This window comes from Pezoporus wallicus, unplaced genomic scaffold (genome assembly GCF_028554395.1).
Source record: "Pezoporus wallicus isolate ANWC-B61680 ecotype Strahan unplaced genomic scaffold, APGP_CSIRO_Pwel_v1 contig_2819, whole genome shotgun sequence".
In the NCBI taxonomy this organism is placed as follows: Eukaryota; Metazoa; Chordata; class Aves; order Psittaciformes; family Psittacidae; genus Pezoporus; species Pezoporus wallicus.
The window spans coordinates 14,478-40,750 of record NW_026638709.1 but is presented as its reverse complement, the minus strand read 5'-3'; the positions used below and the strand labels follow the sequence as shown (position 1 = coordinate 40,750).

Sequence of the window (26,273 nt, the reverse complement as noted above, 5' to 3'; positions counted from 1 at the left end):
GTTCAAAAACCCATGTTCCTAACCCCAACTACAACAGAGTTAGGGGTATATTTGCAGTGATGTAGCCGTTCATAGATTGATATTCCATTAAATAATTCATCTGCCGAGGAATTGAATGGCGGAGATGAGAATATCCAAGATAAAGCCTTAACATTTTGGTTTATATATGATGTATTTTACACCCTTAGGTGCATATTTGGGTTGGTCATAGGCAGCTCACTGCATTCACAGCAAAGCTCTGCTGGAGCCAAGACCACTGCTTTCCCTTAACATTATGCAGGGTGGGGGTTCTTCAAAAGCAGATAAACTTAGAACGTAAAAAAAATTCAAGTACATGGCTTTGTGTTGTGATGAAAAGGATGGAGCAGAAGTAATGAATCTATGGAAGAGCACTGATCCACTCTGAAAAATACAAAAAAGAGAGAAAAAAATCCTTAAAATTCCCAGAAATCAGGGAAGAAAGACAAAATGTTTTCTGATTTCCACATTTTGAGATGTATTTATTTGATTTTATTGTATTATACTTTGATAGACGTGATGTTTTTCAGTGTTTCATTAGTGCAGTGTATATCAATCATGGTAGAATTATTCTCTTTTAATTTCAGGTTGTGTAATGAGCTCCTTCACCTCTTTGACTTCAGATCTTGAGCTACAGACAGAAATACAGCATTACAAATGCACCATTTTCCATTGCATTTACTTTATGGATTAAACTCCAACTAAACTTCCACATTATTTCTTTTCTAGGGGTGTATTTCACTGATTTCTTTCAATCCAAATCCATCAACTTGTTGAAATGACAGATACAGGAAACCTCACGGTTCTCTCCAGCTTCATCCTCTTGGGTTTCTCTGATGCCCCAGAGCTACAAACCACCATCTTCACGGTCTTCTTCTCCCTCTATGTTTTAATGGTGCTGGGGAACCTGACGATGATCATGCTGATCAACACTGACCCCCACCTCCACATCCCCATGTACTTCTTCCTGAGCCACTTATCTTGCATGGATGTTTGCCTTTCCTCTGCTATCATCCCAAAAGCTCTGGAGACCTTCCTGCTGGGGAGAAGCCACATCTCCTTTTGGGGTTGCTTTGCCCAGATGTATATTTTCCTGGCTCTGGCTATCTGTGAGTGCTTCCTCCTTGGGGTAATGGCTTACGACCGATACATGGCTGTGTGCAAGCCCCTGCTCTACACCACTGCCATGACCAGGGCACGTTGCTATGGCATGATGGTGCTGGTGTACAGCATCGGGTTCCTCACCTCCCTGGTGCACATCACACTGGCGGGGAGGTTGTCCTTCTGTCAGGCCAGGAGCATCAACCACTTCTTCTGTGAGCTGCCCACCCTCCTGCAGCTCTCCTGCTCAGACACCCACAGAAACAAGTTTGTGTTGGTGTCCATTTCTACTTTTAACTCCATGGTCTCTCTCCTGATGATCCTGGTGTCCTACACCTACATCCTCCACACCGTCCTGCAGATCCCTTTGGCCACGAGGAGGCTGAAGGTCTTCTCTACCTGCGCCTCCCACTTGGCTGCCATCACCATCTTCTACGCACCCGGGATCCTCACCTACGTCCAGCCTCATGAGGCATCCTCATGGGATCAGGCAAAGCTGGTGTCGGTGTGTTACTGCATCCTCACCCCAACCCTCAACCCCCTCATCTACAGCCTGAGGAACAAGGAGGTGAAGGGGGCTCTGAGGAGGCTGTGGGAGCGAAAGCTGCTGCCACATCTATGCAGGGTTTGAAAGCACATTTGGAGTTCTTCAGTACTGTGGAGGTAAGGAAGGAATATGTGGATTATGTGATTATGGAATTGAGCATTACTGGCCATTATTGGTCATTATTGCTCACCACTGGTCATTATTACAGATAAGGAGATGACACAGCAAGTGCAGTGTATGGAGAACCAGCACAACGAATGGTTCTCTTCAAACAGGTTCAGGTGGTTTTAAGTGTGGCCTGAGCCTTCAGTAATTCGTCCAAATAAGTATCAGGTATTTAATAACAGGCCTGAGACAGCACCATGGTGTTTTGTGTCTATATTGTGCTAAATGAAAGTAGAGCCCACAGAAAGGAGGCTCAGACTTCATGTAAGGCACTGACCACTGTCTCCATTGCCTGCTTTATAATCATTTCCTCAATGATGAACTGGCGGAAGGTCAAGAGGATTTGATACAGCTCTGGTGTCTGCAACACAAGGAGGACATGGAGCTGCTGGAGCAAGTCCAGAGGAGGCAACGAGGATGATCAGTGGCTGGAGCACCTCCCATATGAAGCCAGGCTGGGAACATTGGGGCTGTTCAGCGTGGAGAAGAGAAGCTGTGTGGAGACCTCAGAGAAGCTTCCAGTACATAAAGGGGTTACAAGAAGCATGGAGAGGTGCTTTGGAAAAGTGCCTGTAGGGACAGGCCAAGGGGAATGGCTTGAACCTGCCAGAAGGGAGACTGAGATGAGCTCTTAGGCAGAAGCTCTTCCCTGGGAGGGTGCTGAGGCCCTGGCACAGGGTGCCCAGAGAAGCTGTGGCTGCCCCATCCCTGGCAGTGTTCAAGGTCAGGTTGGACCCAGTGGCTTGGAGCACCCTGCTCTAGTGGAAGGTGTCCCTGCCCGTGGCAGGGGTTGGAACTGGATGAGCTTTAAGGTCCCTTCCAACACAAACCAGGCTGGGATTCTAAGAAATAAAGCTCTGACAGTCTGATGGTCTCAAAGCCCTTGTGTTAAATGGGGACAAGTCATATCTGAGCCTCTGCTCTGCTGCGAATTTAAGTAAGGGTGTAAAGAGCATGAATGCTGGTGGGAAGAAGGATTTGGGGCCCTCCTCGCCCCTGAACAGCCAAAGTGCTGCTGGCCTTGGTCCCCTAACAAAGCTGATGGAGCAAGTGCAGTACCCAGCTGTCTGCATCTGGGACTTCAAGCTGCATTATTCCCCCCTGCGCAAGCGCACCCAGGTGTTCTCAGTGCCTCTTTTTGCCTTCATGTAGTTATTTTCAATAATCTTTGAGTTACACATTTTTCTTCTTTTCTAAATTTGATTGAGTGTTATTCCTCCCTCTGTTATACTGATTTTCCCGCTTCACAAGCCTTGGTTTTAGCCAAGTACACAATGGGGAAGAAAGACATTCAAAACCACACAGAAATCCTTTTCTACACTCCTCTGGTGCATCTCCTGGACTGTCAGTCTGGTGCCTTCCAGTAGATAAACAGGTTGACATTGAAAACATCTGTCGTGGTCTAAACCAAGCCACACAGTCTCTCTCTTTCCACCCCCCACCCTCCCACCCCCCTTCTTGCCCTCCCTCTCCTCTCAGAGGGATGGGGAGGAAAATCAAGAGTGTAACTCCAACGGGTTGAGATAAGAACAGTTTAGTAGCTTAGGTATAACACAAATCACTACTGCTACCACCAGTAATAATAATGATAAAGGAAATAACAAAGGAAGGGAATACAACACCTCACCTCCCGCTGACTGATAACTCACCTCCTGCCCCAGCCCGACCGAGCACCAACTGTACCTAGTCCAACCCCACAGTGCCCTAGCCCTTCTGGGTAACTCTCCATTACATCCTGGACATGATGTGCTGTGGTATGGAATACTTCTTTAGACAGTTTGGGTCATGTGACCTGTCTCTGCTTCCGCCTGGCTTTCCCTCCTCCCTGGCAGAGCATGAGACTCACAAGGTCCTTGGTCAATCTAAACATTTGAGCAGTAACTAGGAATACCGGTGTTATCAGCGCTGTTCCCAGGCTGAAAGTCAAAACCACAACCCTGCACCAGGGACTAAGGCGGAGAAAAATGACTGCTACTGCTGAACCCAGGCCAATGTTTCCTGGTGTGCTTTAGTGTGAGCTGGGCATGGGCATGAGATGTGGGTTCTTTTCTCCAGCTGGAATTCCATTTATCTCACCATTTGAGTAAATGACACTTTAAAAGTGTAAAACACCACTTAAATGGAACAGGAGGACCTCTTGATATGCCCAGCTTGTCCTTAACACTGGGTAATCTCAGCACAGTTCATCAATCTGTATTATGAATTATATTGTCTACACTTCATAGAATCATAGAATCATAGAATCATAGAATAGTCAGGGTTGGAAAGGACCTTAAGATCATCTAGTTCCAACCACCCTGCCATGGGCAGGGACACCTCACACTAAGCCATGCCACCCAAGGCTTCGTCCAACCTGGTCTTGAACACTGCCAGGGATGGAGCATTCAGAGTTTCCCTGGGCAACCCATTCCAGTGCCTCACCACCCTAACAGGAAAGAATTCCCTCCTTAGATCCAATCTAAACTTCCCCTGTTTAAGTTTGAACCCATTACCCCTTGTCCTGTCACTACAGTCCCTAATGAAGAGTCCCTCCCCAGCATCCCTAGAGGCCCCCTTCAGATACTGAAGGCTGCTCTGAGGTCTCCACACAGCCTTGTCTTCTCCAGGCTGAACAGCCCCAACTTTCTCAGCCTATCTTCATACGGGAGGTGCTCCAGTACCCTGATCATCCTTGTGGCCCTTCTCTTGAACACCTCATGACACCTTACATTCAAGTGTTATTATCTTTTCCTTAGTGCCTTCTCCTTTACCAAGTATGACATTAGACTTTTATTCTTCATTAGATTGACAACACTTCGGTTTTGAAGTAGCTTTGGCACGATGTTTATCTGCTGGTTTTGTGAGAGAGGATGCCAGAGCTTCACTGACACCAAGGACTTTGGTTTCCCCAGCCTCTTCCTCAGGCTTCCAGTCTCTGTTTGGAGCCATTTCTAAGTTTTGCTTTCTTCCTACAACTGGTTTGTGCAACAAGACCACAAACAATCTGATTTATCTGCACTCTTTTATTGCCTTTAGTGTTTTTTTTCCCCCTGTGTCTTGGTCTTTTCAGACGTACACTTGACATGGCTCTGGAAGAAATTGGAACCCCAAATGATGCCCAGATTGTGGCAGTGTGCATTGCTTGGGGATCAGACTGATCTCCGGTGGTGTGACGTGTACTTTTCTTTCATGTTTGGCTGTAGAAGGAGATTCCCCACCATGAAGGTTTTAACCTGTCAGAGGAGAGATTGGGATGAGCTCTTAGGCAGAAGCTCTTCCCTGGGAGGGTGCTGAGGCCCTGGCACAGGGTGCCCAGAGAAGCTGTGGCTGCCCCATCCCTGGCAGTGTTCAAGGCCAGGTTGGACACAGGGGCTTGGAGCAAGCTGCTCTAGTGGAAGGTGTCCATGCTCATGGCAGGGGTTGGAGCTGGAGGAGCTTTAAGTTCCTTTCCAACACAAACCAGCCTGGGATTCTGTGATGGGCTTGGGAGCATCCATCAGAGCCAACAGCAACAGGGGCAACCCTAAAGAATCCCTTCAGAAGGGTCCTTTTCCCCTGTTGCTGCCCATTTAAATCCCTTACCACACTCCTCACTGTTCCTCCCCATCTCCTTCCTTCCACTTTTGGGCACCGCTCCCTCAGGCTCTCTCCTTTGTCTCTTATACTTCCAGCACGATGGCTGGAAGAATGTGAATGTCATCATCAAAGAGCACAAGGACTGGGGCTGCCTGTGTCCCCAGTGAGATTAAGAACCAAATTCCCCAGGAAGCTGCCTTCCAGGCAGAGGAAGAACAGGAGGGTGACCATGAGCAGCCAGCATGGAGGTACCAAGGCCAAGTTATTCCCGACCAACCTGAATGCCTTGGGTGATGTGGGCATTGATGTTTGCTTGGACAAGAAGTAGTGGGCAGCATTTATCTCACCGTAAGCAAGGTCACCATGATCTTTGCAGCCAAACTTGTGAACTATGGTTTGAGTACAAGGAATTGAAGATGGGTGGAAAGCTGGTTCACTGCACATGGTGCCTGGCATTGCTGAGGGACCCTGGTACCAGCTCCAACTGGCAAGGTTCCTCTCATCTCCCTGCCATGATAATGTCAACCATGGCCCTTGTGAAGCTGTAACTGCCTCAGAAATGCTCCAAAAGTGGATGTGAAAGGGGGACTTGTTGTGTGGTTTGCTCTAAGGGAGCCCAAAGCCCTGTTGCTCGCTCAAGCTGAGGTCATCTCCTCTGGGTACATTTCTTCTCCAAACTAATCAACACAGAGAAGAGATAATGACCTGCTTTGGGCTTTGTCACCTCCTGGGGCACAAAGAGATTCACAGTCCCACATCCCCACATCACTTGAAACAGGAAGGGGGTTTGCTGATGCTGGTTCATTTCCAGGCTCCCTGCACAGCTCCAGGCACATTCATCTTCACATCTATCTCCGAGAGCATCAGGATTGCAGCAGAGACAGAGCTGAGATGTAAGTGAGGGGCAGCATCTTTCAGCCCATCATTCTCCTGTGGTTCTCTCTTGCCAACAAGCAGCAGCTCCTGTCTTCATGTCCTGCCCTACTGCAGGGTCCTGGGCTTCTTGATGATGCTCTGGGCTTCCCAGGGAGCTGCTTGTGCTGTGTGATCCACATGCTGCTTCGAGAAGGCAGGTTTGGAGATCACCCTGGTGGAGAGCACCCTCAGGAGACTTCCACTCCTCTGAGCACAAAGGACTCCTGGATGAGCACCAGAAGCTTTCCTGTACAGGACATTTAGGGTGCTCCCCATTGCTGAGATGAGGCAGCTCCAAAAGATGACTTTTTTCCCCAAAAACGTGTTTGAGAAGAGATTGCTGAGCTCTGGGGTTTGCCCACTTCTATTGGAGACTCAAGGAACAGGTTAAAGAACCATGAAAAGGTTTTAGATCTGACAAAGTGTGTCAGGAGGGAGGGGAAACTGATATTAACTACTGTGTAAGGTTGCATAGGATCATAGTATGGTTTGTGTTGGAAGAGATCTTAAATCTCACTCAATTCCAACCGCCTGTGATGGCCAGGGACACCTTCCACTAGAGCAGGTTGCCCTGTCCAACCTGCACTCTCCATAAGTCAGGAATTCATTCAAGTTAGGAAGAAACCAAAGCAGAGAGGGAAGAAGCAGGTGGTTGGCGAATGCCCATGACAGGATGAAGGATCAACTCTGCACTGTGAAAGCACCACACTTCTCTATGTTCCAGGTTGAGCTGGATGGCCTCCAAGCCCCAGGCTCAGCACTAACAAAGGCGATGAAGTGCAGCACTAAGGTAAATCTACTCGGGTGAGTGGAACCTCCCCACTGATTTCCAAAGTGGTCATTGATCAACATCTCAAGGTGAGCCAGAGGAGCAAACACCACGTTGTGCCATGGTGTTCAACTGCTTGAGCACCCCTTTGTTCTACCTGTGCTGGCACACGACTTTCACCAACCTGTCCCTCATTGATCTGTGCCTGAACTCTCCCTTTCCATCCTGCGGGACTGTCTCTGAGCAGCTTCCACCACACAGAGGCTTTTCCACCTGGGACATCCCTGCCTCTTGGAGAAGAAAGCCCCAGCCAGGAGCTCACACAGAAAGCACCATCCAGCCCATGGCACAAAGCAATTGCACCCAAGCAACTGAGTTCAGCCTGGCGGGCTTCACACAGGACCCGGTGACTCAGGTCTACTTGTTCCTGCTCTTCCTGCTCACCTACCTTGTCACCATTGTGGGCAACCTGGGCATCATCATCTTAATCAGGGCCAGCCCCCACCTCCACTCCCCCATGTATTATTTCCTGGGCAACCTGGCCTTTGTAGACCTCTGTTCTTCCACCATCATCACCCCCAAGATGTTGGTTGACTTGATGTCAGAGAAGAAGAGCATTGCTTATGCTGGGTGTGTGGCTCAGGTCTTCCTCTTTCAGTTTTTTGGGATAACTGAATGCTTCCTGCTGGCTGCAATGGCCTATGACCGTTACGTGGCCATTTGCCATCCCCTGCTGTACCCCCTTGTCATGTCCTCAAAGTGCTGTTTCCAGCTGGTGACTTCCTTGTACCTCGTGGGGCTGACCAATGGTGTGGGACAGACCATCAGCATGTCCACCCTGTCCTTCTGCAGCTCCAGTGTCATCAACCTCTTCTTCTGTGACATTTCCCCCCTCATCTCGCTCTCCACCTCTGACACCACCTTCAGCCACATCATCCTGACCACTGCAGCATCTCTCTTTGGTGTGTCCAGCATCCTGGTTATCCTGCTCTCCTATGTGGCCATCATCCCCACCATCCTGAGCATCAATTCAGCCGAGGGCAAGCGCAAAGCCTTCTCCACCTGCACCTCCCACCTCACCACTGTCAGCATCTTCTATGGGGCATGCTTTTTTATGTATTTATTCCCCAGCTCAGACAGCTCAAGAGCAGCAGATAAATGGGCTGTGGTGCTCTACACAGTGGTGACTCCCATGCTGAACCCCTTGATCTACAGCCTGAGGAATAAGGAGGTGAAGGAGGCTTTGAGGAAGCTCACAAAAAATAAGATGATCTTGAGTGGTGCAAGTTTAGGGCCAGACAGAATGGAGATATGGGGTAGATGCTCGGGTATTGGTTAAGTATGGACAACATGTTGGGGGTCTTCTGCACCCAGCCTTATGTGATGCACTGGTTGATATGATTGAAAATACAAATAATTTCACTCTCTAAACTTTGATAATTCTATTTAGTAGTTAATTTCACATAATTAGTTAATTTGTACTTTATTTCACCTAACGAAGACACAGGTAGACAACTACAAGCATGCACTTCTCTTCATCTCAGGAAAAGGGGGGACCTGATCGCTGCCTACACCTGCCTGAAAGGCGGATGGAGCCAGGATGGGGCTAGGCTCTGCTCCCACGGAACAAGGGATGGGACAAGAGGAAACAGCCTCAAGCTGCACCAGGGCAGGTTTAGATGGAGCTGAGGAACAATTCCTTCCCCAGAGGGTGCTCAGGCATTGGAACAGGCTGCCCAGGGCAGGGCTGCAGGCACCGGCCCTGCAAGTGCTCACAAACCCTATAGACAAGGCCCTCAGTGCCATGGGTTAGTGGTGGCCTTGGCAGTGCTGGGGAACGGTTGAACTTGATGAACTTAAAGCTCTTTTCCTTTTTGCTCTCCCTTTTGCTTGGCAAATGAGAATAAACTGTGAATTCTAACGTTTCACTGGATGAAACTTCATTTCATAATGGTGCTGTTAAATCATTAAGGACCTTAAGAATAGGACAAAAACACCTTTAGCAAGAAAAACAGAGATGATAGCAAATAAGTGCGATGCCATGCAGGCAGTATTTTTAGCTTTTGATGGACAAAATGATTTCCAGCACCATACACCTCATTTCATTTTAGACAGCAAAGAATTTAAGTGAAATATGGTACTTGTGTGACCTCTGTTATGAATGAAGGCACTTTGTAAGAGTTTTAAGACGTGATAGTGAATCCCCACCAAAGGGCAGAAACTATCAAGGGATCCCCATCCACTGCTCCACACCTTTGCTTTCCATTCCCCTGTTGGCAGCAATAGAAGCCATGATCTCCATGGCAGCATGGTCACAACAGAGCACAGGAGCTGTGGTGCTGTTCAGCAGCCTTTAGACCTGATACATGGCAGCCCTTGGCAGCCTGGAGCGATGGCATTGCCTGCCCTGATGTCTCTCCTGTTGCTTTCCTTCAGAGAGAGCTGAATGGTGATGGGCAAACACAGTATACATAAAACACCCCAAAATACATCACTGTGTGCATTACCTCAGCCCATAGAGCTGCAGCCACTGCTGGGACCATGGTGAAACCTGGAGCCATGGCTGAGCCTTAGGGCTATCCTAGACACACATAATAACCTAGGCTGGAGGGAGAAGCTCCATGGCTGGATTCAGTTAAGTCAGGATCTAAGTGGTTTTCTCACTTCTTAACAACACACAACTAACAGGCACCCAGGGTCAATCAGCTGAATCCTGCTTTGTTCCCAAAGCTTCCTGATGATTCCCTGGTTATTATTTAACCCAGATGACAGTTGTTTTCCTGCTGAGCCTTGGGGACAAGCAGGGGCAGAGGTTTCACACCCTCCCTGGCCCCTATGTCATTGTTTGACTGCTCTTACAGTGGGGTTTTCTAACTCCCTCTGTTTCTAACTGGAATTTCCCATGCTGCAAATTCACAATAGGAAATCTCAGATTTACCCTCATCTGCAAGATAAAGCACATGGAGAACTTGCAGGAGGCATCAAGTCAAAAAGAATGGGACACCATTAATTTTTGCATCAATCCCTTCTCTGTCCCTGAAATCATAGAAGCATGGAATGGTTTGGGTTTGAAGGGACCTTAAAGCTCCTCCAGCTCCAACCCCTGCCACGGGAAGGGACCCCTTCCACTGGAGCAGCTTGCTCTAAGCCCCTGTATCCAACCTGGCCTTGAACACTGCCAGGGATGGGGCAGCCACAGCTTCTCTGGGCATCCTGTGCCAGCGCCTCAGCACCCTCACAGGGAAGAGCTTCTGCCCAAGAGCTTATCTCAGTCTCTCCTCAGGAAGGTTAAAGCCATTCCCCTTGGCCTCTCCCTAAAGGCCCTTGTCCAAAGCCCCTCTCCAGATTTCTCATAGCCCCTCTTAAGTTATTGAAAGACCACAATAAGATCTCTCTGGTACCTTCTACAACAATATTCAATGACTTTATGTCCAGCTTCTCTCTCCTTCACCATCACCAAGTGTTTAAATAGGAACATGAGCTCTTAGTGTCTTAAAAACACAAGTCTGTGGCTACAACCCTATCACTCTGCTCATTGTGGCTTCACATTGGAGCTGCTGATATCAAACCCCAAAGCTTTTTGCTCCTTGTTGTGTGTGTTTAAGGAAACCAGTGGTTTGCTGTGTCTAAGGACTGCCACTGCCTTCAGTGGGGTTATCATCTGACCATGAGAGCAGACCAAACACCAGGTGAGGTTCTAGGAAGCAGAAGCAGCAGCCAGCATTGCAATGCATCTTCCTGCTGGGTCATGATGAGCAGGCAATGAGGTGCCTGGCTTCTGGCATTCCTGCTGAGGAGCTCCTAATGGCTTTAGCTCCCCACTCTCAGGTGGAGCTGCTTTCATTGTAGTTAAATCTGGTTTAAAGGCAGCTGAGCAAATGCTGGGTAGGAGCTACCTCCACTTCTTTGGGTACTTAGTGATTGGATTTAGGAATCACCTCAAATGTCCTTAGGGAAGCACTTATCTCCTTACATTGGAATGCACCATGTCACCCCTATGTGTTTACTGGGTCCATCAGCTCCCTTTATTGCTGAGGGAGATTTGGTGGGGTTCATGCCTCTCACTGCAAGGCAGACACCTCCATTGCTCCAGCTGAAGAGATCTGAATGAGCTCTGCTGATTGCATTGGACAGTCTCATCAGCTGTAATGGGACCTTGGCTCATAAATAAATAAGGAGAGACTTTCATGATTGCCTTGTAATGCAAGTCATGTCTAAAAGAGGGTGAGTGCTGTTCTCTTTGGAGATGTCTGGTATGGCTCCCTTAGCTGGTGAGGTAAACTTAATCAGGGGAAGTTTAGGTTGGATATAAGAAGGAAATTCTTTCCTGTTAGGGTGGTGAGGCACTGGAATAGGTTGCCCAGGGAGTTTGTGAATGCTCCATCCCTGGCAGTGTTCAAGGCCAGGTTGGATGAGGCATTGGGTGATATGATTTAGCGTAAGGTGTCCCTGCCCACGGAGGGGGGTTGGAACTAGATGATCTTAAGGTCCTTTCCAACCCTTATGATTCTATGTAGAAATGAAAAGGTGAAATTCACTTTGGTTTTACTCCCTTTAAAACTGTTGGCCATGTTATCTTTATTTTCTTTTTGAAAAAGAATTGGGAGATATTAGAATGGCTTCTTTTAGACACTGTTGTTACTTGGAGGAACCCTTCTGAGGTCCTGGTGGAAGAAAGAAGGAGATTTTCCTCAAGTACTGGTGAGTTCATCTCTGTGTCTGCCTTTACCAGTATTATGGCTTGGAAAGAGATGTTGGTGGCTTGAGATAAGTTCTTACGCAGAAGCTCTTCCCTGTGAGGGTGCTGAGGCGCTGGCACAGGGTGCCCAGAGAAGCTGTGGGCCAGTTTTAGGTCCAAAATGGGCAGGTGGAATCAGACAGACTTCAAAAAGGGAAAATGCTGAGTCCTGCCTATGAGGAGGACTTGCTCTAAGCACTAAGACAGGCTGGGGGGCACCTTATCAGAGAGGGACAAGGCTGTTTTGGTGTCCACTGAGTTGAAATGAGCCATCCATGTTTTCTTGCAGCAAAGGCACCCACCAGAACCCTGAGAAGAGCATTGGTGGTGAGTCAAGGGACTGTGCAATGGACATCTGAGCACAGGCTGGGGAATGGGGAAATAAAAGCTGCTTTGGGAAGGGTGGAGGGAGAAGATGAATTGTGCTGAAGAAATGGTCATCTTGCTTGAAAAGGGGCTGATGGAAAGAGGGGAGTGGGAGGGGAAGGAGGAATAATGCTCATTTCTCATCAGGCAATATGCTTATTTGAAGGTCATCTCATCTTTTTAAGGTCTGCATATTTCAGATTAACATGAACAGCAGTCATCTCGTGTACATCTATACATACATACATGTTCTTTAAATAGAAGTAAGCACAGAGGAAGAAATATATGCAAGAATAATTCAGATGAGACGGGGTTGGTTTTTCCCTTGAAGCTACAGGTACATGGAATTGCATTCAGGGATTCTGGTCTCATTTTAGTTGACTCAAACATCACTACAGAGTCAGAAAATCACTCCAATTTGATTTCTTATCTATTTAATGCAACACTAATTCTTGTGGCAGATTAAGGCATGATATTATTGTATTTACTTGTCCTTAAATAAGAACAACTCCCACAGACAGCAAAGAAATCATCCCAAACAAGCCTCCTTCTTAAAAAGAATTTGGATGCCCATGGGAAAATGCTAATGTTTTGCAGGACCAATTCTTTCCCTAACAGGCCAGCCACAGCTTTAGGATTTAAGCTGTAAGATTATTTTTTTCCATATAGGAACTATTGACTATTATTTTATCAAGCTATTATTTTTAATAGATTATTTAGGACCTTCAACCATCATGGTTTTCTCTCCCAGGAATTGGGTGCAGTCCTAAAGGAAACCCCAAATCCTGCATTAACCTCATGCACTGTGTGTTCCTGTGAGCTGGGAGAAGTGATTTAACCTCTTCCCATGTTTCTTTGTCTCCTGCTGCCAAGAGAGTGGCTGGAGGAAACCACTTGAGTGTGACCATGTTTGTCCTCTTGGGCTTCCCCAACGTGTAGAAGCTGCTCTTTGGGACTGTTTTACTCATCTCCATCAGCATGGTGGTGGGGAACCTTATGAAGACCAGCTCTCAGCTTCATGTGCCCATCTCCTTCTTTCCTCATAGGAAACATACTTATTTCCTCCATAGGATGTATCTGGGTGTCTTGCTTTCCTGGATTGGCCTGCTCCATGGAAAGCTGCCACCATGCTGACCACGAAACAGAGTGTAACTTCATTCCCTGTGATAAGCAGTCACCCAACTTGGTTCGGGAACAGCCTTTCAAGGCACTGTCTGAGCAGGGTTGGATTTTCCTTGGATGCCATCTGGTGCTGATGACACAGATGCTCCATGCTTCTGGCCATATGTTGTATGCAGATGTGCCCAACTTGTTTCATGGCTCAAAGATTCTCAGTGTGGTCTGGAACTACCTTATCACTTCTTCATTAACTTATATCTGTCCATCCAGGCCAAGCTTATTTTCCATCCCAGCTGCAGCTTACTCATGATTTCTCATTCCAGGGTTTGGGGGTTGAGTCACATCGGTCAAAGGAGCAGTAGTATCTAATTGTAGGTTTCCACATCTGAATTAGTCACAGAAGGTTCCCCTTATGGAGACAAGGATGCATCTGGGGGCCCTGATTCAGCTTGGCTCTATTTTAAACATGCATCTCAGGGATTTCTTCTGGAAAAAGTGGATGGTTCTCTGCATTTGCAGTGAAGAGTGATGGGCAGACACAGCTACAATGTGGGTTGTGTTCAGAGCAGACAGAGGCCATCGCCTGAGGAGTAAGTTTAAGTCTAATGGGAAACATCAGCTCACTGTGCTGATGTGTTGGGGTCCTTCAGAAACCCCACTCAAAAGTGAGGAGGTGCAAGCAGCTTTTCATACAATAATAGAATGGTTTGGGTTGGAAGGGAGCTTAAAGCTCACCCAGTTCCAACACCTGCCATGAGCAGGGACACCTTCCACTAGAGCAGGTTGCTCCAAGCCCCATCCAACCTGTCCTCAATCATTTCTCTTGGTCAATAATGTCTAATGCAGTAGAGCCTCAAAGCTCAGCATGCATAAATCACTTCCTGGACAGAATAGGAAAGCAAAATGGATGTCGGCAGTGTCTTGGCTGTGTGTTTGCTTTTATAAAGGTTGCTAATAGCAGATATTAAATTCCTGATGAGGGGTTTCTATTCTGCATGGATGGATAGGAAATTATTGCCTAGAAGCTACTAGTGTTGGTTTGCTCTTTTTAGAGCCATAAGAAAGGAACTTTTCCCCATAAACCTGTGCCTAAAGGGGTTTCAGGAAACATGGAGAGGGGCTTAGGACAGGTGCCTGCAGGGACAGGCCAAGGGGAATGGCTTTAACCTGCCAGAGGGGAGACTGAGATGAGCTCTTAGGCAGAAGCTCTTCCCTGTGAGGGTGCTGAGGCGCTGGCACAGGGTGCCCAGAGAAGCTGTGGCTGCCCCATCCCTGGCAGTGTTCAAGGCCAGGTTGGACACAGGGGCTTGGAGCAAGCTGCTCTAGTGGAAGGTGTTGGGGTTGGAGCTGGAGGAGCTTTAAGGTCCCTTTTAACAGAAACCAGGCTGGGATTCTATGATCCTGGCCCATGAAATTGTCCTTAATACACAAACATGCCAACAAACTGACCCTCCAACTCCTTGGCTTTGGGCATGAGCCATCTCTGTCAAGCAAGGCAGCTGTAGAAGTGAACTTTGCTGTTAACAAAGAAGAAAGTTTCTTTCTTATCCCCAGCTAATTAATCTCTGATGGCTTCTTATGAAGAGTGAGGGAAGTCACATCCAAGTTTTCTGAGAAGCTTTTGTGGTGATGAGGAAACTTCCTTGGTAAACCCCAGAAGGTCTTGTTAAAGCTGATGACTCCTGGAAGGGTGCTTCGTCCCCAAGGACCACTTCTTGCTTTGGCAAAGCAATCACTTGTGATGAGCAGCATCACTTGTGATGGAAATAGCTGTGAGTGCTTGTATTGTGAAAGCCTGGATTTTGATCCTGCTGGAGGGCTTTCTGTGCCCATACAAGCTTGGTCCTACTCTCTCTTTAAAGACACATCCCTGTCTTCATGACATGTGCAGATCATGTGGTTCTTGCTAATGGGGTGCTTTGTCCCTTCCTGCTTTTGACCCCTAATAAAGGGAGCTGGGGAAGCTCATTGCATTTCTCTTCACTTTTCAGCCTCCTCAAGGACACTTCATACATTGAATTTCTTGTTATTAGTTGTCTTGGGATGGATTTATTTGTGTCTCTCTTTAGTTCTTTACCTGTTAAAAATGTCCTTAAACTGTTAAACTGAGGCAAGTTGTAGCCCACTACATCCATCCTCCATGTCTTCCTGGCTTTCATAAATGTGATTTTCCTACCATTATGAATTTGGGATTGGAGAATAAACATGGCAATGGGGTCACCTGACTCAACATCTAAAATTTCTTGCCTAGTTATGAGATAGTCAGGACCCTTCTAGAACGGATGGGAATAAGAGGATGTTTTATTACATCCTAGGACAGCTGGTGAGGATGGATGTGGTCCAGAGCAGGTCTGAACATCAGAAGGATTTGTACCATGCACCCTCTCTCCATGGTATGTGCATCTCTGAATAGCTTTCTCCGGATTAAATGAATTCCAGTCAGGATGTGAAGGCCTCCTAGAGGTCAAACTGCATCAGCTGCCCCCTCAAACCTATTTTCAGTTTGTTTTAATCCAAAAGACAGGACAAGAGGAAACGGCCTCAAGCTGCACAAGGGCAGGTTTAGATGGAGCTGAGGAACAATTCCTTCCCCAAAGGGTGCTCAGGCATTGGAGCAGGCTGCCTAGGACAGGGCTGCAGTCATCATCCCTACAAGTGTTCACACACTGTGTAGATGTGGCCCTCAGTGCCATGGTCAGTGGTGGCCTTGGCAGTGCTGGGATAAGGGTTGGACTGGGTGAGCCTGAAGAATTTTCCAACCTGGTTGATTTAATGAGTCTAAAAGGAGGTACAGAAACACACCTTCACTGAGCACAGGTGGGGACACAAAACTCTGATTTAATGACTCAACTTTTATTTACCTAAATTTGAAGAAGATGTAACTACCGCAGATCTCATAATCCTTCCTCCCAACATTCTTGAAAGCTTTGTTTTAGTTTTCCTTTCAGTTGGACTAAAACTTTATAAAGGAAAAGGAAAAGATAATTGAAGAACTAAGAAACCTCTTTTTCTGCATGTTTTCCTGTAAGTGGTGGTGGAAACTACCAGTTAAGTTTCAGGGAAGGAGACAGATGCAGTGAAATGCTCCAGGTCAGGTCTGGTTGCCCTCATATAGATATGTGGTGCTATTTGCTCTGTCCTGAAGGGCCCAGGACATTGCCATGCCCTCGACATGTACATCATGCCACTTTCAGAAGGGTTTGGCTGCTTTGGAGCAACATCTGAAAGTTCAGAGGGAGACCCAGGGGCCCCTCCATGGTGTTAATAGTCAATGTTCAGGCAACTGAAGTCAGTCCCAGTTGCCTTTATGCTTCCTGACATGGGTTCATCTAATCTGACCTGCTCTACCTGTGCTCATGTGTATATTTCATTGGGATAATAGTCTAGGACTATGGAATCGTGTGTCTGTGGTGCTGGCATCATCGTGAAGAAATAACTTGGACAGCTCAGGAACAGGCACACGTTACTTCATGACTTCCGGTTGCCCAAAGCAGTGGTAAGTGCTCCATTCCTGGCAGCCTTCAAGGGCAGGTTGGACACAGGGGCTTGGAGCAAGCTGCTGTAGTGGAAGGTGTCCCTGCCCGTCACTGGGGGTTGGGACTGGATGATCTTACTGTACTTTCAAGCCCAAAGCTGTCCATGGTTCTCTGACACATGTAGCTCCTGCTGAGCTACTTTTTGGGCACGAGTAATGAATGTTTAATTCAGATAAAGCGCAGCGCGAAGGTGATGTGCAACAATCCCAACTGCTGCTAACATCCCATTTTATAGCAGATATATATTGCATATGGGGAGAGGTGGGAAGGAGAGGAGGTCTGTCTGCACAGTGCCATCTCCTGTCCCTCATGATGCACTTCAAGATCAGGAGAGCTTATGCTCCTGCATGGACTGTGATAAGTAACAAAGCAAGGCACAAGCAAGACAAGGTCTGTGCGCTTCTTGCTGTGTGCATCATTAGGGACATAACCCCTGGGTTTCTTCTGTTAGGAGGCTGTCTGTCTCTTCAGCAGTGTCTTCAGTGCCTCCTTCACCTCCTGGCTCCTTAGGCTGTAGATGAAGGGGTTCAACATGGGAGTCACCACCATGTAAAGCGCAGAGACCACCTTGTGCCTCTCCAGCACATAGGAGGAGCTGGGCTGAGTGTAAATGAAGAGGATGGAGCCATAGGAAAGGGTGATGGTGGTGAGGTGGGTGGCAGAGGTGGAGAAGGATTTGCACTGCCCCTCAGTTGAGCACATCCTCAGGATAACAACCGAGATGGAGACATAGGACCTGAGGATGAGTGCAGAAGGGAGGATGGTGTTGAAGGTCAGGATGAAGTAGAGGAGGGACTGGTAGCTGTCTGTCACATCACAGGAGAGCTTCACCAGTGGGAGCAGGTCACAGAAGAAGTCATCGATGACGTTGGAGTCACAAAAGCTGGGGGTGAACATGTAGCTGGCAATGAGGGTAGAGTTGGCAAAGCCACTGAGGTAGGAGGTGGCCACCAGCCCTATGCAGAGCTTCTTGGTCATGGCTGCAGCATGGAGCAGTGGGTTGGAGATGGCCACGTACCTGTCATAGGCCATGGCTGCCAGCAGGTAGCTCTCGGTGCAGGCCAAGCCACTGGAGACAAAGAACTGAGCAGCACACCCAGCAAATGAGGTGCTCTTGTCCTCAGAGATGCAGTTCAGAAGGATCTTGGAGGTGTAGACACAGGAATACCAGAGGTCCAGGAAGGACAAATTGCCAGTGAAAAAGTCCATTGGGGTATGGAGGCGTGAGCTATGGCATATCATCACTATGAGGGTGATGTTGCTCACGAGGGTGTGTCCTGGGTTCAGCAGTAGCAGTCATTTTTCTCCTTCTTGGTAGCTGGTGCAGTGCTGTGTTTTGACTTTTGGCCTGGGAACAGAGCTGATAACAGTGATGTTTTGGTTTGGCCAAGGACTTTGTGAGCCTCATGCTCTGCCAGGGAGGAGGGGAAGCCGGGAGGAAGCAGAGACAGGACACCTGACCCAAGCTAGCCAAAGAGGTATTCCATACTACAGCACGTCATGCCCAGGATGTAACTGGGAGTTACCTGGAAGGGCTAGTAGTCTGCATGCAGGGGGACTGCAGGGTTGGAGGAGGTATGGGTCGGTGCTTGGTTGGGCTGGGGGGGGGCTAGTTACTGGTTGCTGGTGGTGAGGTGATGTATTCTCTTCCCTTGTTATTTCCTTTATCATTGTTATTATTGGTGGTAGCAGTAGTGATCTGTATTATACCTTAGTTACTAAACTGTTCTTATCTCAACCTGGGGGAGTTGCATTCTTTTTGATTCTCCTCTCCATCCCCCCCCAGGAGTAGGGAGAATGAAAGAAGTGGGGGGAGTGAGTGAACAAGCTGTCTGGCTAGGTTTGAACCACAACAGGGTGGTGATGTAGGCAAAGGTGAACACCATGAACAAGAGAAGCTGCAGCCTTGTGTCAGAGGTAAGCCCCAGGAGGATGAAGCTGGTGACTGAACTGTGGTTCCTCTCTTCCATGGTGAAGCAACTGGAGACATGGATCCCAGTGGCTCTTTCATAGCTGCAGTGTGGGGTCTTGATCATGGGCTAAGAGAACGGCTTCCATGATGCTGGCATTGCTCTCTGTTCCAAAACACAGCTGCACACACAAAAGAGAAAAGCAGAGTAAATATTGTATTGAGAAGATTTGTTGTGCTCTTCTATCGGAGAATGACGGAATGGTTTGGAAACAACCTTAAAGCTCATCCAGTTCCAACCCCCTGTCCACAAGAGGAGCACCTACTAGAGCAGATTGCTCCATGTCCTGTCCAAGTCGGCCTTGAACACTTCCTTGCATTCCCTAACTTCTATGAATGGGAAATCTCAATCTCAGTGTCACATGAAATTGCTCATATATTAAGACTCTTTAATTTGAATTTCATGTGGCAGAACTGGAGGTAGAGGCTGAAGACAAATGCATGTAGGGTCACCATCTGCTACAGAATAACACAGTTTGATTAGATTCATTGTCATCAGTCTTCCCAGTAAAAGCATTGTCTCATTGAGTTTTCTCTTTTGCATGAGCAAACACTGAAGGGTTGGACGTGCACCTAAAAGCCTTAATTACAAGTATATGTATGTTAGGACCTCTGGTTTTAGGCACATTATTGAAAGCAGCAGTTATTCAGTGCTAGTGTGTGTTTGCACAGCTGACTGCAGGCACAGAAGCTGGAATTCATCTGACATTGTCCCTTCATCTGTAAGGTCAAGGGACCTGCACAGGAGATTCAATTTTTGGGAATAAAATGGCAAGATGGACGTAGACAGATCCCCACAGATGTGATCAGCAAGATAACAGCAATGTCTCCACCAACTAATAGGAAAGAAACGCAAGCTTTCTTGGGTGCTGTGGGGATCTGGAGAATGCACATCCCAAATTACAGTTCGATTGTAAGCCCTCTCTATCATGTGACCCGGTAGAAGAATGATTTTAAATGGGGCCCTGAGCAACAACAAGCCTTTGAGCAAATTAAACGCGAGATAGTTCATGCAGTAGCCCTTGGACCAGTCCGGACCGGGCCAGATGTAAAAATGTACTGTACACTGCAGCTGGGGAGAACGGTCCTGCCTGGAGCCTCTGGCAGAAAGCTCCAGAGAGACTCGAGGTCGACCCCTCGGCTTTTGGAGTCGGGGATAGAAAGGATCTGAGGCCAGCTATACCCCAACTGAGAAAGAGATACTGGCAGCCTATGAAGGGGGTCAAGCTGCTTCGGAAGTGATTGGCACTGAAGCACAGCTCCTCCTGGCACCCCGGTTGCCTGCGCTGGGCTGGATGTTCAAAGGCAGGGTCTCCTCTACACATCATGCAACTGATGCTACATGGAGTAAATGGGCTGCGCTAATTACACAACGAACTCGAATAGGAAATCTCAGTAGTCCAGGCATTCTAGAAGTCATCATGGACTGGCCAGAGGGCAAAGATTTTGGAATGTCACCAAAGGAGGAGGTGGTGCGTGCTGAAGAGGCCCCACCAGATAATAAACTGTCAGAAAGTGAAAAGCAGTATGCCTTGTTTACCGATGGCTCTTGCCGTATTGTGGGAAAGCATCGGAGATGGAAGGCAGCTGTATGGAGTCCTGGACGACAAGTTGCAGAAACTGCTGAAGGAGAGGGTGAATCGAGCCTCGAGTTTGCTGAGGTGAAAGCCATCCAGCTGGCCCTGAACATTGCTGAATGAGAAAAGTGGCCTGTACTTTATACTGACACATGGATGGTGGCAAATGCCCTGAGGGGGTGGTTGAAACAATGGCAACACAGAGGTAAACCCATCTGGGCTGCTGCACTGTGGAAAGATATTGCTGCCCGGGTGCAGAACCTGGTGGTGAAGGTACGTCATGTAGATGCCCATGTACCCAAGAGTCGGGCCACTGAGGAACACCAGAACAACCAACAAGTGGATAAAGCGGCTAAGATTGAAGTGGCTCAGATGGACTTAGATTGGCAACATAAAGGTGAATTATTTTTGGCCCGGTGGGCCCATGACGCTTCAGGTCATCAGGGCAGAGATGCAACATATAGATGGGCCCGTGACCGAGGGGTGGACTTAACAATGGACACTATTGCCCAGGTTATTCATGAGTGTGAAACATGTGCTGCAATTAAACAAGCCAAGCGGTTAAAGCCTCTTTGGTATGGAGGACGATGGTTGAAGTATAAATATGGGGAGGCCTGGCAGATTGACTATATCACACTGCCACCAACCCGCCAAGGCAAGCGCCATGTGCTTACCATGGTGGAAGCAACCACCGGGTGGCTGGAAACATACGCTGTGCCCCATGCCACTGCCCGGAACACTATCCTGGGCCTTGAGAAACAGATTTTGTGGCGACACGGCACCCCAGAGAGAATTGAGTCAGACAATGGGACTCATTTCCGGAATAACCTTATAGATATTTGGGCCAAAGAGCATGGCATTGAGTGGGTATATCACATCCCCTACCATGCACCAGCCTCTGGGAAAATCGAACGGTACAATGGGCTGTTAAAAACTACACTGAGAGCAATGGGTGGGGGAACTTTCAAGCATTGGGATACACATTTACCAAAGGCCACCTGGTTGGTCAACACCAGAGGATCTGCCAACAGGGCTGGCCCAGCCCAGTCAGAACTTTTACATCTTGTTGAGGGGGACAAAGTTCCCGTGGTGCCTATGAAGAATTTGCTGGGGAAGACAGTCTGGGTTATTCCTGCTTCAGGTAAAGGCAAACCCACTCGTGGGATTGCTTTTGCTCAGGGACCTGGATATACTTGGTGGGTAATGCGGGAAGATGGGGAAGTCCGATGTATACCTCAAGGGGATTTGATTTTAGGGGAAAACAGACAGTGAACTCAATTGTATGCTGTTGCCTGCTGTGTAATGCTTTTATAGCCCATCAACTAGATGTCTCCAGGTCACCAGCGACTGGCCCTGACTTCCCTCCAGCCATCATCCCAAGAGAGAATGAACTTGGAACATCATGGACAGAATGGACTCGGCAGCATTATAGGGATTGGTCCATGCACTAAGAAAATGATTTTTTCCTCTTGGTCTGTATGTATATGGATGTATATATGTGGGAGAGCGATGGTGTATTGAAAATGTGGGATCTGAGCACGACGTGAATGGTATGGAATAAGGGGTGGATAATGTCCTGGGTTCAGCAGTAGCAGTCATGTTTTTTCCTTTGTGTTAACTGGTGCAGTGCTGTGTTTTGACTTCTAGCTTGAGAACAGTGTTGGTGAAGCCGATGTTGTCGGTTGTTGCTAAGTGATGTTTACCCTGACCAAGGACTCTGTGAGGCTCATGCTCTGCCAGGGAGGAGGGGAAGCCGGGAGGAAGCAGAGACGGGGCGCCTGACCCGGGCTAGCCGGGGAGGTATTCCATACCACAGCACATCATGCCCGGGGTGGGGGGTAACTGGGGGTTACCCGGAAGGACAGGAGCTTCCGGGTGGAACTCGTTTTCTTGGCCGGTGGTATCGTATTCTCTTCCCTTGTTATTTTCCCTTATCATTGTTTTAGCTGATAGTAGCGGTGGTGATTTGTTGCTGGACTGTTCTTGTCTCAACCCGTGGGAGTTGCACTCTCTCGATCCTCCTCCCCGTTCCTCCGGGAGCGGGGAAGGGGAGAGCCCCGGTGCAGGGGGGGGAGACGGACACGGACCTTGATTGTTGTCAGCTCGGCACCACTCACTGGGAGTGAGTGAACAAGTTACCTGACTGGGTTTAAACCACGACAGCCGCTTTATCCACTTGTTGGTTGTTCTGGTGTTCCTCAGTGGCCCGACTCTTGGGTACATGGGCATCTACATGACGTACCTTCACCACCAGGTTCTGCACCCTGGCAGCAATATCTTTCCACAGTGCAGCAGCCCAGATGGGTTTACCTCTGCGTTGCCAGTTGCTCTGCTTCCATTGCTTCAACCACCCCCACAGGGCATTTGCCACCATCCATGAGTCAGTATAGAGGTAAAGTACTGGCCACTTTTCTCGTTCAGCAATGTCCAGGGCCAGCTGGATGGCTTTCACCTCGGCAAACTGACTCGATTCACCCTCTCCTTCAGCAGTTTCTGCAACTTGTCGTCCAGGACTCCATACAGCTGCCTTCCATCTCCGAGGCTTTCCCACAATAGGGCAAGAGCCATCAGTAAACAAGGCATACTGCTTTTCACTTTCTGACAGTTTATTATATGGTGGGGCCTCTTCAGTGCGCACCACCTCCTCCTCTGGTGACATTCCAAAATCTTTGCCCTCTGGCCAGTCCATGATGACTTCTAGAATGCCTGGACGACTGAGATTTCCTATTCGAGTTCGTTGTGTAATTAGTGCAGCCCATTTACTCCATGTAGCATCAGTTGCATGATGTGTAGAGGAGACCCTGCCTTTGAACATCCAGCCCAGCGCGGGCAACCGGGGTGCCAGGAGGAGCTGTGCTTCAGTGCCAATCACTTCTGAAGCAGCTTGAACCCCTTCATAGGCTGCCAGTATCTCTTTCTCAGTTGGGGTATAGCTGGCCTCAGATCCTTTATATCCCCGACTTCAAAAGCCGAGGGGTCGACCTCGAGTCTCCCCTGGAGCTTTCTGCCAGAGGCTCCAGGTAGGACCGTTCTCCCCAGCTGCTCAATTTCCTCAGTCTCCAAAGCAGCAATACCAAAAGCCCACCGGTACCCTTTTGGGTCTTTTAAGTACCCTCTCTTGCGGTAGTCTATGCCGAGGATGCATGGAGCCTCTGGACCAGTCACAATAGGGTTTTTTTGCCATTCCCTCCCAGTCAGGCTGATTTCAGCCTTCAGCACAGTCAACTCTTGGGATCCTCCTGTCACTCCAGAAATATAGATGGGTTCCACCCCTTGACAGCTTGATGGCATCAGGGTACACTGTGCACCGGTATCTACTAGAGCCTTATACTTGTGTGGGACTGATGTGCCAGGACATCTGATCCACACAGTCCAGTAAATCCAATTGTCCCCTACCTCCACCTGGCTGGAGGCAGGGCCCCTCTAATGGTCATCACAGCGTTGGACACTTAAGTCGGGGTAAAAGGGATTATTTTTCGTTATCACAGGAGCTGGGGTAAAATCAGCTCTTCCATTCCATCTGGGAAACTGCTCACCAGAGACTGAAGCCGTAGATCTCATGGGACGATCAGTCTTGGCCCTTGCTCCCCTCTTCAGTTCACTCACCCGTTCCTCCAAAGCTGAAGTAGGTTTTCCATCCCACTTTGTCATGTCTTCTCCGTGATCCAGCAGGTAAAACCATAGGGTACCCCGTGCTGTATACCTCCTGTATCTCCTCTCTTGAACAATAGGACGCCTTTTGTTAATAGCTGAGACGTGTGTTGCTACACGTGAGGAGCTGGATAAATCAGATAAATCGTCCCTCAATTGTTTGAGGTCCTGGGACAGTTTTTCCACAGCTGAGATGATGGAAGGGGGGAGATTGTCTTCGAACTCTCGGAGTTTATGAACCATTTCATCCACTGTTAGTGGTACTATGTCATTCCAGGTTACTGTCGCCAATGAATGGGCATATGATGACGGTGCATTCCGTGTAAGTTTTCGCCACATGGGTCGTGTACATTCAACTTCATCTGGATCTATAGGTGTATCCCCATTATTCGGCTTGATGTGATAGATCATCTCTACGATGGCCGATTCCCTCAGAGACTGGATGCCATTGTCTATAGTAGTCCACTTGGCCGAACGACTCGTAACATCGTCCTTGTACGGAAACCTTTCTTTCACAGCTGCCAAGAGCCGCCTCCAAAGGCTGAGGGACGTTTTCCCTCTTTCAATTACTTTGTCAATTCCCCCTTCTCTAGCAAGTGATCCCAGCTGCTTGGCTTCTGTACCTTCTAGTTCGTGACCATCAGCCCCATTGTCCCAGCATCGGAGTAACCAGGTGATGATGTGCTCCCCTGGTTGACGGGTAAAATCTTTTCGCATGTTCCGCAGCTCGGTTGAGGTCCGAGGTCGAGAAGTTACCTCTTCTTCTTCTTCTTCTTCATCTTCATCGTGTGATGATGACTCCTGATCAAATTCTGGACCGGGTGGTGAATTCATTGTTTCTTCATCTCGCTTCACCCTTCTTGCCTCCTTTTTGCTTGTTCTCTTGCGTACAGGAGCAACCGATATTGGTACGAATTGGTCCTCTGGTTTGGCTGCAGTGATTATCACTGTGGTTTGAGTAGTGACTGTACTTGTTGCTGCGGGTGGTGTGGCTGCTGTACTTTGAGCTGGGGTAACCGCGCTGTCTGTTGCAGTTGAAGTTTGAGCAGCTGCTGTACTTGCCACTGGAATAGCTGCGCTGTTCATTGCAGTCAAAGTTTGAGTAGCAACTGTACTTGTCGGTGGGGGTGGCGAAGCTGCTGTGCCTGGAGCTGAAGTAGCTGCGCTGACTGTTGTTTGCCCTCAGATCCGCCGACATTCTTTTCCTTTTGAAGGTGCTGGATAGTATTGAACAAGGCCCTGTAAGCATAGGCCTAGCCCCAGCACGTTGCCGTGATTTGTCCATCTCTGGTATGGCCAGAATGACCACACACCTCATTTAAGTGTTTTACTAATTCTTCTGGATTTTGCAGTTGTTCGGTAGTGAAATTCCAAAGTACTGGAGGGGCCCACTGACCTAGATACTTGCCCATACTATCCCACACACCCTGCCACTCATGGTTGTCCCGCCTCACGGAAAATCTCTTGGTCCTCCTACATCGTCGTTTGACCCCAGACAAGACCCAAACCTGACTCTGCTTAACTCTTGAAATCAGCAGTGGGCAAAACACACTCTGTATGCGTGTTAGCATGGTGATTCCCATCACCATCAGCAAACAAGTCTCAACAGCATTAAAATGCCATTCAAAAAATTCAAAACTCTCAAATGTAAATGGTCTGGGGGGACGACTGGGAGGGTAAAAGGATGTCTCCTTCACAGGTTGAGCACCTGAGAAGGAGAAAAAAGATGTGTAATTGCTAAGCACCTCCATCATATACCTCCCAAAGTATAAAGGTGGTGACCACACTGGGAACATAAGCCAGATCAGTTTCATGATCAATGATTCTATTGTATTACAAGTCATTACCATAAAGTACAATGGGACAAAAACCTTAGCCCAAGCCCCACACTTGAAAAACACTAACACAGCAAATACTGGATGGAAGTAAGATATGATATACTGAAACTGTGAGATCAAGAGGAACAACCTTGAGAGCCAATAGATCAGCATTGTGACGAGTGACTATCAATCCGGTCAGATCTGTTCTTATCTCAACCCCTCGTGCCCCACGTTGGGTGCCGAAAGGAACTGTCATGGTTTAAACCCTAGCCAGACAGCTTGTTCACTCACTCCCAGTGAGTGGTGCCGGGCTGACAGCAATTGAGGGCCACCCCCTGCCCCCACCGGGGCTCTCCCTTTCCCCGCTCCCAGAGGAACGGGGAGGAGGATCGAAAGAGTGCAACTCCTACGGGTTGAGACAAGAACA

The 26,273-nt window shown here is 48.3% G+C and overlaps 3 protein-coding genes across 3 annotated transcripts; 2 read left to right on the top strand and 1 right to left on the bottom strand.

The window, feature by feature from the left end:
• Positions 1–796: 796 nt before the first annotated feature.
• Positions 797–1,750, top strand: LOC130600634 (olfactory receptor 8I2-like). Its single transcript, XM_057412116.1, has one exon. It carries the CDS (start codon positions 797–799, stop codon positions 1,748–1,750), a length of 954 nt encoding a protein of 317 aa, XP_057268099.1.
• A 5,663-nt stretch (positions 1,751–7,413) lies between these two features.
• On the top strand, positions 7,414–8,409 carry LOC130600633 (olfactory receptor-like protein COR1). Its single transcript, XM_057412115.1, has one exon. The coding sequence runs from the start codon at positions 7,414–7,416 to the stop codon at positions 8,407–8,409; it is 996 nt and encodes a 331-aa protein (XP_057268098.1).
• An 8,867-nt stretch (positions 8,410–17,276) lies between these two features.
• Positions 17,277–18,799, bottom strand: LOC130600632 (olfactory receptor 1013-like). Its single transcript, XM_057412114.1, has 2 exons — positions 18,678–18,799; positions 17,277–18,090 (listed from the first exon to the last, which is right to left on the bottom strand). Exons 1-2 carry the CDS (start codon positions 18,797–18,799, stop codon positions 17,277–17,279), a joined length of 936 nt encoding a protein of 311 aa, XP_057268097.1.
• Between the last annotated feature and the right edge of the window lie 7,474 nt (positions 18,800–26,273).